The following is an 11,456-nucleotide window of genomic DNA, read 5'->3' as shown; positions in this document are numbered from 1 at the left end:
GAGTGTTTACTTCAACAAACTAATTTTGCCAGTCTGATACGTGGAAACGTCTCGCAGTTCAATGTTGCTAATTCTCTCAGTAGGAGAGAGGTCTGTGCTTCTCTGCAAATGCGCTGTAAAATATTTCATAAGGGAAGCAGCAGAGATTAGGGCTAGCTTTCCCAAGGCAACCTTTCCTGACTCTATTAACTACCCAATATAACAAAGGCTTTCTAAAATTGAACAGACACACCAGACACGTTTATAATATTCTTAAGAGTTTATTATAAACTAGTTTCACAGGCCACAAGGAAGTAAAAGGACTATGTACAGCCTTACGGGAAACAGGCAGGGAGCTGAGGAGGGCCAAGATGAGTCTAGGGCCTTGGTGGGCGCATTCCCGGGGGAGGGGGCCCTGAAAGGGAAACCAGACAATCCCGTGAGACTCCGAGAACAACGGCATAACAAACAAACAGGTCTGTGGTAATCGGGCCCACGCCTCTGTGGAGCTACTTCCGTAACTCTGTGGCCAAGGGTCAAAGAAGGCCTGAAGTAAGAGTAAGAAGTTTAGTCAGTGCCTGATCTGCAACTCAAATCCCCAGCCCCACCCCAGCCTCCCACACCCTGCAGTTACCCGGTGATCAGAGGGACATATACAACATATATGCTAACTAGGGACTTCTCTGGGACAGACTGGGTTCCTAGGCTTATAAAACCCATCAACAAAAAACCTGAACTAGAGACACAGGGGTCAACCAGTGTGGCTGTGGGTTATCTTCGAGACCACTATGGCTTGCTGCAAAGAACACCAATCTGGGAGCCAGGACACTAAGCTCTCGGGGCCCATTTCCTTATCTACAAAGTGAGAGGACGAGTCTGTCAGCATTTCTCAAATTGGAGTTAGAGAGATATACATAATAAGTAGTACGGCAAGCTCTTCATTACCAGTCATTGTCAAGCCAAAGGACATAGGACAATCCCATGACCTTTGTGGGGGACTCTCAGAATGCACGATCGCACAGTGCCCTGAGAACACCACCGTGGACACTGAGAAGTACCCGGGTGTAGGACTGCCCTAACTGCTCTAAGAGGGAGGGAAGGCCAATTTCAGAACTACTTTTCCCCTCCTCCCTTGCTGGACAAAGCTGCCCTCTAAGAGTGCATATCCTTAGGCTTAAGGCCTGAAAGCCCAGAGGGTACGGTCAAAAGGCAACCTTCCTTCCATTCCCCATCCCAACATGCTCTCTAAGGAAGTCCAAATCACTGCTATTGGCACTTACCTCGCATCCCCGGGGGAGGGGGCCGCATCCCCGGAGGGGGCATGCCCATCGGAGTTCCCCGTCCAGGGGGGATCCCCATCGGGGGACCCATGGGAGGCCTCATGCCAGGTGGTGGGCCCATCATGCCTACGAGAGAAAAGCCCCAAGAACACAGCTCAAGTGTCTGTCTTGAAAAGGTAGCAGGGAACGTAACAAAACTGTCCACCAAGTTCTGAGGATGGACCATTCTACCCTCCCAGTCTCTGGGCCTTGAGCCAAAGAGGTGGGGCTCCCCATGGCTCCTGTCCAGCTAGTTCCGTGGTCAGTCAGTCAAGGCTGGATCTCAGAGTAATCCTGCTTAATTACACAAACTCATCACCAGTTTCAGTCAACGTTATGTCTCATCACGAATCCAGCGCAGGCACCTTCCATCAATTAGCAGGGGTCTCCTTACAGGCTTCTCACCTGGAGGGGGTGCCCCTCGGCCCATAGGTGGGGGAGGACCCCCACGGCCGGGTGGATACTGGGTTGGGGCCCCTGCAATACTGGCTGTGGCGGCGGCGGCAGCAGCAGCCACAGTGCCTCTTCCTTGCGGGGTCATCACCTAAGAGGACACAGGATCGGGGTCAGGCAGAACAGCAGAGAGCAATGCAACATCCCACTCTCCTGCCCCCAATGTGGTTAAGACGGAGCCAACACCCAATCGATCCCCCACGCTGCAACTCCCGGCATCAGGCTATCTGAAACCACCTGCCAGAGAAGATCAAGCCTGAATGCTCAATTCCCACCTTCTAGACCGGAGTTGAGGAGGCCCACTCCAAATCAGAGAAGGCAACTGCATTTTCAAGTATGACGGATAACCGGTTGTAAGAGAGCATTCCCTCACATGCTGTTGTGGAAACATTCTGCCCCAATGTGGTTGGCCAAAATACCTTTCATGCATCTCTTTACTTCAGTAGCATCAACGTTAATTTACAACGTTCGGTTTCCCTTCTCACGGGAGTCTGGGACTACATACGAAGGACAATGAGATACTGACGGCCTGAGAGTCACAGGTTGGTCCTTCTGGACTCTTCCCGAACTGTGGGGCCCCTCTCCGTCCTTCATTTTAACCACGAGAAGTTGGTGCCCTTCCCCAACCCCTTACCTGTTGCGACGGCCCACCAACCCCACGGACTGGCCCGGCAAGTCCTGCAGGAGCCTGCGGCATTGGAACACCAGCTGGGATTCCTCTGCCAGCAGCCCTGCCAATCCCTGGGCCCCCGGCAGCTCCAGCAAGTGGCACTCGGGCAATGCCAGTCTAAAAAATAAAGAAATATGCTAAAATGCTTAGGGCCTAGAGAATCCGTGCACTTTGGAACACCACTGCCAAGAGAGGCCCTCAGATTCATAGGACATCAAACCAAACAGCTTAAAAATACTACCTAGCCACCCACGCGTTAATGACATTCCTCTTCCATCCAAGATCATGTGCCTAGCTGTCACCCCTGCGCAGGCTAGAGAAACTTAAGAGTAAGTCTAGAGAAAACACACCACAACTCAACCTACGTGCATTCCTATGAAAATTAAACCAACAAAGGGCCAGGGCTCCATTCAGAAGGGTATATACCACAGGGGCTCCTGGGTGGCTCAGCTAGTTGAGCACGTGACTCTTGATTTCGGCTCAGGTCATGATCCCGGGGTCATGGGATCGAGCCCTGTGTCGGGCTCCATGGGGAGTGTGGAGCCTGTCTGAGATTCTCCCTCTCCCTCTCTCTGTCCCTCTCCCCTGCCTGCTGGCACACCCTAAAATATAATAAAATTAAAATTACAAATATTAAAAAAAAAAAAAGGGGGTATAGTAGTCAAGAGCACTGGACCTGGCATCAAAGAGAAATGAAGTCCAGTCCCAGCTCTGATTCTCACCTAGCAGGTGACAGTGGGCAAGTAATCCCACAGTTCTGGGGCTGTTTCCTCACCTGTAAATGATGGGGTTATAACAAAACCAAATGCAGTCATGAAGATTTAGAGTAGCAACTTCTACTGGAAACAGACACCAGGAGTTACGAATACAGACGTATGCTTCAACCAAAAAATGTGATAAACCCCTTGCAGGCATTTATAATTGGAAAGGCTCCCTATTCCCTTTGGATTCAATGTATGAGTCCAAAAAAGACAGAAATGACTAGGGGGCACCTGGGTGGCTCAGTTGGTTAAGCATCGACTCCGGATTTCCGCTCAGGTCATGATCTCAAAGTTGGGGAGTCCGACCCCTGGGGGATCCGCTCTCTCCCTCTCAAAATAAATTAAATACACATTAAAAAAGAGAGAGGGAGATGGCTAGGATAACTACTCTGTCCTCACTTAAGGGAATATTTTTAAGTCATTAACATGCCTTTTAAAAAGCATACAGCAGGGGAGCCTGGGTGGCTCAGTCGGTTAAGAGTCCCACTCGAGTTCAGCTTAGGTCATGAATTCACAGTTCAAGCTCTGTGCTGAGTGTGGAGCCTGCTTGGGATTCTCTCTCTCCCTCTCTCTGTGTCCCTCCCCCATTCTCTCTCTCAAAATAAACAAACTTAAAAGAAAAAGAAAAAAATACAGCAATCAGAAGAATGTTTACAATGTTAAGTGAAAAAGCAGAACACAGTATTACACACATATTATGTGTTAAAAAAAAAATGTACATGGACAAAAATAAGAAAAATTATTTCTTTTTTTTTTTTTTTTTTTTTTTAACATTTTTAATTTATTTTTGGGACAGAGAGAGACAGAGCATGAACGGGGGAGGGGCAGAGAGAGAGGGAGACACAGAATCGGAAACAGGCTCCAGGCTCCGAGCCATCAGCCCAGAGCCTGACGCGGGGCTCGAACTCACGGACCGCGAGATCGTGACCTGGCTGAAGTCGGACGCTTAACCGACTGCGCCACCCAGGCGCCCCGAAAAATTATTTCTTTGATGAATGTCTTAAAACGAAAACAAGAAAACTTGGTTAGATGCTCTAAAGTCTAGTCTATTTCTAAGTGCAGGCTGGTGTTTACAGAACCAAGATTGCCTGGGATCAAATGCCAGCCTCACCACTTAATGGCTGAGACACCCTGGGCAAGTTGCTAACCCCAGTTTGTTTTATCTTAAGTGGGAATGATTTATCTCAAAAAACGGCTTACGAGAAGTGGCTAAAATACTGAAGTGCTTCACACAGCAGATGTTTCATAAATGTTAACTAGTTTTCTCCAACTGTACAAAATATATACATTCTGCTGTTTGGAGTTAGGACTTTTTACTGTCCAGCTAGACTGCCATCACATTAAGAACTGACCAGATGGCCTTAAGTGCCTTTTGTCCTGACTCACTCTGTACATCAACTGAGGAAGAGAGGCTTTAAAGTTGGAAACCCTCAAATTCTAGTTCCCCATCGCTACTTCCTACTTAGAGGGTAACCTCTTGGAGATTCTACTGTCTGTAAAAGGAGGACAAAAATCTGAGGATGCCTGTGAATTATGCAATGAAACGCAAAGAAGCTAAGGCAGAGCCTGGCTCACAGCAGGGGCTCCCTTCTCCAAGGCTTCCTGGCCTTGCACTGGCGCGCTGGGCTCTACGCTGACTTACGTCTTTGGGAGGAGGTCCCTCTACAGTCATGGAGACTAGGTTCTCCCCGCGAAGCAGCACCAGACCAAGGACTCGCTTCTCTTCTCTTTCTGCTTGCTTTGAGTTCTTTGGCCTGGGGATGGGTTTAGGGAAAGAAACAAAAAAAGTAAGCATCAGAAAGGGGGTAAAGCTCCCGTTCACCTGCCTAGGGGCCTCCAAGATTTTTACACTGTATCTCTCGACAAATGGTACAAAAACTTTCTCTAAAGCAACTCCTCTGCACAGTCCTCACAGGCTGACTCATAACCCCTTAGGTGGCTGTCTCCCACGCCAAGAGGACGCACTCGCCAAGAGATAGGACAAGAGTTAAGAAAGCCCAGCCCTGGCTCAAATGTTACTCTGTAACCATGGTGAAGGTCTTTCCTCAGTCCACTCTTCTTTGCCATTACCCTATTCCCTCCCTTCAGCTTAAGGCCTCGTCTGTGTGAAGAGGCAGCCTGAACAACTCCAGTCGACCGAATCCCAGTCAGCCCTCTTGCGCGCAAGCATCCTTCCCCCACGAAGTCAACCCCGCAGAACTATTAACTCCATCCCTCAGGTCACCTCAGAAGTAGAAGAAAGGAAAAATAGCTTCATAGAAGTTACACCTCTATCCTCAAAGCACAAAAACAGAAAGTTCCAATGCAACAACCAGAAAAGGATGAACAAAATATACCGCTGACCCTTGAACAACCTGGGTCTAAACCATGCGGGGCCACTTAGATGCGGATTTTTTCTGATACAGTGCTATAAATGTATTTTCTCTTCCTTATGATTTTTAAAAACGCTTCTTTTACTTTACTGCAGGAATACAGTATATACAAAACAGAACACACTAATTACATGCCAATCAAACGTTTATCTTGTTGGTAAGGCTTCCTGGCCAACAGTAGACTAGTAGTTCAGTTTGGGAGAAGTCAAGAGTTACACGTGGATTTTCAATGGTGTGGAGTCTGCACCCCAACTCCTGGGTTGTTCGAGGGTCAGCTGTAAATGTAAACTGGGAAATAAAATAACCGTAACAAGACAGGGGAAGGGAAGAAAAAGCCAAAACCAATATCCTAAGAATAAAGGAAAGACAAAATGCCTGGATTTTTAGAAGCTTAAAGGTTTCTGGGGCGCCAGGGTGGCTCAGTCGGTTAAGCGCCCGACTCTTGGTTTTAGCTCAAGTCATGACGTCACGGTTTATGAGGTCAGCCGCACACAGGGCTCCGTGCTGACAGTGCAGAGCCTGCTTGGGATTCTCTCTCTCCCCCTCTCTCTGGCCCTCCCCCCGTCACTCTGTCTCTCTGTCAAAAATAAATAAACTTAAAAAAAATTTTTTAATTAAAAAAAAAACTTAAAGGTTTCCTTTTAATGATATTTTTTATATTAAATTAAGAGTTTTCTGGGGGTAGATAGTTCTTCCTTTTCTTTTGGGCCTATCTTTATTTTCTCTTTCTTTCTTTTTTTGTTTTTTGTTTTTTTTACTTAAAAACATGTATTGTTCTTTCATAAAAAAAAAAAAAAAAACCTTTCTGGGTATTTAAATTTTTCCTCATATACTTTTATGTATTTTTAAAATGTATCTTCTAATAGACATTTTTTAATTATCAGAATAATTTCATTTAAAAAAAATAAAAGATGGAACGCCTGGGTGGCTCAGTCGGTTGAGTGTCCAACTTCAGCTCAGGTCATGGTCTTGCGGTCTGTGAGTTCGAGTGCCGCGTCGGGCTCTGTGCTGACAGCTCGGGGCCTGGAGCCTGCTTCGGATTCTGTGTCTCCCTCCCTCTCTGCCCCTCCCCCGCTCATGCTCTGTCTCTCTCTCTCTCTCAAAAATAAACATTCAAAAAAAAAAAATTTAGGGGCGCCTGGGTGGCTCAGTCGGTTAAGCGTCCGACTTCAGCTCAGGTCATGATCTCACGATTTGTGAGTTCAGGCCCCGCGTCGGGCTCTGTGCTGACAGCTCAGAGCCTGGAGCCTGCTTCGGATTCTGTGTCTCCTTCTCTCTCTGCCCCTCCCCCACTTGTGCTCTGTCTCTATCAAAAATAAATAAATGTAAAAAATTAAAAAAAATTTTTTTTAATTTAAAAAAATAAATAAATAAAAGACAGAAGAGACCATTTGGAATAGTTCTACACTGATCTGCTGGCCCCTCTCTACTGTGTCCCTGGCACTTGGCCATCCTTATTACACTGTATCCTGTACTTCTTGACCTCTTGCCACAAAAAGAAAACAACAGCCCCAAGGGGAATCAAAAGGAAATCACAGCCACTGACAACCTAATATGGACCACTGCATGGGGCAGAAGAGAGCTGACTGATCATGGAAGTCACATAACCTCTTTGGGCCTCAAGATGCCTCGAATGTAATACGCACGACAAGCTAGCCCACGTCTTTTAAGAGGCCAGAAGCTCAAGATCTGTGAGGCGTGAGACAAAGGAGCTATCCAATTGCATACAGAATTGTAGAAAAGTAGAAAAGATCTGATTGTGTCTATAAACGCCAACAAAAATCACTGGCCCCAAACCCACACGGGAAGCTGAGCACTTACCCTGAAGAGGGTCAGAGGCTTCTTAAAGCAGTTTCAGACCAGGCTGCATTGGGAGAGCCCTTTAGGCTACAGCTTTACAAATAGGCAATGAGGCCAGAAAATCAAGCTCTCCCCCCTCACACACCTGTGGGGAGAACATGAGAGCCCTTTACCCCAGTACCCAGGGGCACACACAGAGAAACAAAAAGCCTAGCAGCCCTCCTTACAACGTGTACTCCGCTAGAACTAGAGAGCGAGGCTTGCTGGGCTAAGGAAGATTTCTTGGAGTCCAACGTCCCCATTTAAATCTGCCCTCTAACGCAGGAGAGCAGACCAAGGAACCAGCTACAGCTACATCGACCACCTGTCGCTTGGCCCACCCACCCGCTCCATTTCCCTCGCAACTCACATCCCACCCCCCCCCCCCCCCCCCGTGCGGCCCACTTCTCACTTGATCTTCCTGAACTCATCACAGTCACAGAGGATCAAGTTCATGTGCTTGTCAAAAGCCTTGAAGGTGCCAATGAAGATGCGGCCGTCTTGCAGGATGCACCTCATCCTGTAGTCGATGTGCTGCAGCATCTTGCTGCTCTTGCCCACGGTCTGTAAGGAGAAAGCAACGGGATGAGAGGCCAGCTGTCTTGGACCTATATATCCCCGGCGCTTCCTAAAACCTTCAGCTGTGACTTTCTTTTCCACCAGGCTATCTTGCTCCGTCGAGTCTTAGCTCTGTCTTCCAGCCACAGCCCTCCCCTGGGAATTCCCCCGCATCACCCTGTGCTCAGCCCTAACTTCTGCCCACTTCCCGGTTACTCCCTGCCCTTAAAATAAATCTTTTTAAAAAAAAAAAAAAAAAAAAAAAAAAATCATCTTTACTTTCAATTTTTTTTGAATGTTTATGATTTATTATTTTTGAGACAGACAGAGAGAGAGACAGAATCAGAAGCAGGCTCCAGGCCCTGAGCTGTCAGCACAGAGCCCGATGCGGGGTTCGAACCCACGGGCCACGAGATCATGACCTGAGCCGAAGTCGGACATCTAACTGACTGAACCACCCAGACGCCCCTAAAATCATCTTTGTTTTTTAGGAATAGGCATATTACAATTGCCTATGTCTATGCTGTGTCAGTATCAGGGGTGAGGGTGAAAACTACCTCCAAATGAATCCAGCCCTCCCCTCCACCAAATTAGCCATCTGCCACTGTGCAGATTATAGGTGTGTGACTCCAGTGCCATGGAACACCCACAGCCCGTTTAAAAGACAGAGTAAAGGGACACCTGGGTGGCTCTGTCAGTTAAGCATCTGACTTCGGCTCAAGTCATGTTTTGCAGTCTGTGAGTTCGAGCCCCACATCGGGCTCTGTGCTGACGGCTCAGAGCCTGGGGCCTGATTCAGATTCTGGGTCTCCCTCTCTCTCTGCCCCTTGCCTGCTCATACTCGGGGTGTCTCGGTCTCAAAAATAAACATTAAAAAAATTTTTTTTTAAATAAACAAATAAATAAATTAAAGACCAAGTAAAACAGGTGCTGGAATGATTGGCACTCAAATCCAATCAATGAGAAATCCGTCATCAGAAAGGAGATGATCGGCTTGGAGGCAAGAGGCATGGAATCTCTAAAGAAAAACATGGGCGTGCCTCCAAGACTACCCTTAAGAGGGAGACCTTCTGGTGGTCAGGGCGCTAATCAGTTCGAACACATAATGGTCTTGAAGAATATAGAACTTGCTTTCACTTCTTTATTAATCCAACAACCTTTTTTACTTTGTAGCCCGGATTCCAATGTAGCTTTGCTAAGAGACAAAATAGATCTTGCAGAGCAAGTTGTCAGATGTCTTTGGCAGTTCTCGCTCTCTCTAGAAATAAACAACCTGGCATTTCGTTTGCAGATCAGTCTCCTGTCAGCCTGATTGGTGTGGGCCAGTCCTAACTCACCCAAGTGCCTTCTTTGTGGCAGGCACCGTGCTTGCTGTTCATCTCTGTGAGCTTGGACCAGAACAGGGTTTTGAGCCCACAAATGTATGGATCAGAACCTTGACTGACACCCTGGAGACCCTGGTTATGTGGTTTACTCTCCCTCAAGCGACTATTTTAACCGGCTTGTAACTGCACAGCTTCTAGCCACACAGATCTGAACCTCTATGGTCTACCTTGTAATAGCTTAACGCTTCCTTGGTGCTCACTGTGTACCGGGCACTGTGACAAGCACTACACATCTCATTTAATTCGAGAAATCAGAACTGTCATTCCTATTTTACAGACAACAGCCACTGAAGCCAGGAGAGGATAAGCAGCTTGTCCTGTCTCACAGCCAGGAAGCCGGGATGGAACCTAGACAGACTGAATCCAGTGCCCACTCTTCCAACCAATCCCACAAACAATTCCCTGCTTTCGGTTCCCCCAAGTGTAACAGCTACAGAACACAGTGATCTTTCTGAACACAACTAAGTTTGTGTCATTTTGCTGGCTAAATCCTTGACTGGTATACCTCATCATCCACAGGATTGTATGTAACAGCACGTAAAATTCCTCCCGCCTTCTTCCTCTCTTCCTCCTTCAGAAACTTTCAATAGTGCTACCCTTCCTGCTTTGCTCTTGTAGTCCTTCCAAACTAGAATATTCCCTTCCATTTTCGCTGGGAAGACACTTCTAACAACGTCTAAGGGCTCTGCTGAGGAGTCCTCTACTCCAGACGGCGTTCTTACCCCGCCCCTCCCTTGCCGTTACTCTTACGTAATGCCCAACTACCTATCTATCACTCTGGATTAGATTATCTGTGTCCCCACCGAGAAAGTGAACTGGGTGAAGGAAGGAAGCATTTCATTATGTAGCTCCAGGGCCTGAAAAGTCAGGCATACTTAAAACACAGACACGCTGAACAAACGAGCTGAATTCTTCCCCCCAAACATTGCCGTTCACCCTCAGTCCCTCCTATCTACCGGACCCAAGCACTCTCTCTAGATTCGGCCACAAGTCTTCCCCACCTCTTTCCGCAACTCCTCCTCAGACCCCGTTTCACACGTCTGAGTCTCTCACCGGGTCTTCCCCACTCCTCCCGCGGCTCTAATGCCTGCTCCGAAACCCCAGACATGCATTTATTCTGCAAAAGTTTACTTCGTGCCTGCAGGAACCCAAGCACTGTGGCTACAGCGGCGTGGAGGGCCGGAGTGCTATCCTCGCCACCACCGAGCGACTCAGACCTCCGTTCCTCAGTTCCAGCCTTCCCCTCCCCCACCCTGCCGAATGGCCAAGGTCCGGGTCTCTCCTGCCCGGACGGGGCGGCCGCGGCCCGGGCCTTCACCGCCATGAACCCCCAACCCGTGACCTCCTCCCGATCAGTCGCGGCCCCCACTCCACAACAGACTCGGAAGTTCCCGCGCCCCCCGCCTGCGCCTCCTCACCATGGTGGCGGTTCTGATGGCTCCGATTCCCGCCGGATTCCCCTCGGCAGAGGCCTAGACGCCCGCCAGTAGTCCGCTTCCCGCCGCCGCTACCGGAAGAGCGGCCTCGTATAAAATGGGGTCGGGCGGAAGCTACTTCCGGTCCCTGCGCGGGCTCACGAGTTCCGGCCAAAAGGCGGAGCTGTGAGCAAGGAGCCCTCCGGGGCTTGGGGCGGGGCTTGGGGCGGGGCTAACGTCAAGCTGAACTTCGCGGAGATGTTTGGTCACCTTCCTAGTTTCAGTCCGTTCCTGAGATGCTCCTCCACACCTTCCTTTGTGTCCTCCACCCCATGTCCCGGCCCATTCTGTCTTGGTCCCCATCTCCCACCACTCTCCCTCGGCTCTACTGAAGCCACCGCCCTTGCTTTTCTGTTAACTTGCTTGACGCGCTCCTACCTTAGCATGCTTGCGTTTGCTGTCGCCTCTGCCTGGAATGCTAGTCTTCCAGGTATGTGCACAACTTCACTTCCTTGAAGACTTAAGCTCAAATAACATTTTCCCACTGAGGACTTCCCTAGCCATCCTGTTGAAAACTGCAGCCTTCCCACCCATCCCTGCTTTACCTTTCTCCTTAACAATGATCCCTAATATACTATATATTTGTTATTTTTCCTCCCCATTAGAATGGAAATTCTGAGGGTACAGATTTTCCTTTCTGTATTT

General features: G+C 48.5%; 1 protein-coding gene across 2 annotated transcripts; it reads right to left on the bottom strand.

Moving 5' to 3' along the window:
* Nucleotides 1-240: 240 nt before the first annotated feature.
* Nucleotides 241-10,912, bottom strand: SNRPB (small nuclear ribonucleoprotein polypeptides B and B1). Of its 2 annotated transcripts, none has more exons than XM_058685099.1 (7): nucleotides 10,755-10,912; nucleotides 7,806-7,957; nucleotides 4,825-4,936; nucleotides 2,386-2,538; nucleotides 1,704-1,842; nucleotides 1,260-1,385; nucleotides 241-526 (listed from the first exon to the last, which is right to left on the bottom strand). In XM_058685099.1, the coding sequence occupies exons 1-7, from the start codon at nucleotides 10,755-10,757 to the stop codon at nucleotides 516-518; spliced, it is 696 nt and encodes a 231-aa protein (XP_058541082.1). In that variant the 5' UTR covers nucleotides 10,758-10,912; the 3' UTR covers nucleotides 241-515. The 2 variants fall into 2 exon arrangements, with proteins under 2 accessions (XP_058541082.1, XP_058541081.1); XM_058685098.1 differs by having other exon boundaries at nucleotides 241-394.
* Between the last annotated feature and the right edge of the window lie 544 nt (nucleotides 10,913-11,456).

The sequence above is a fragment of the Neofelis nebulosa genome, chromosome 9, assembly GCF_028018385.1.
Source record: "Neofelis nebulosa isolate mNeoNeb1 chromosome 9, mNeoNeb1.pri, whole genome shotgun sequence".
Lineage (NCBI taxonomy): Eukaryota > Metazoa > Chordata > Mammalia > Carnivora > Felidae > Neofelis > Neofelis nebulosa.
The sequence above is the reverse complement of the archived record's forward strand: the minus strand, read 5'-3'. Positions and strand labels throughout refer to the sequence as shown.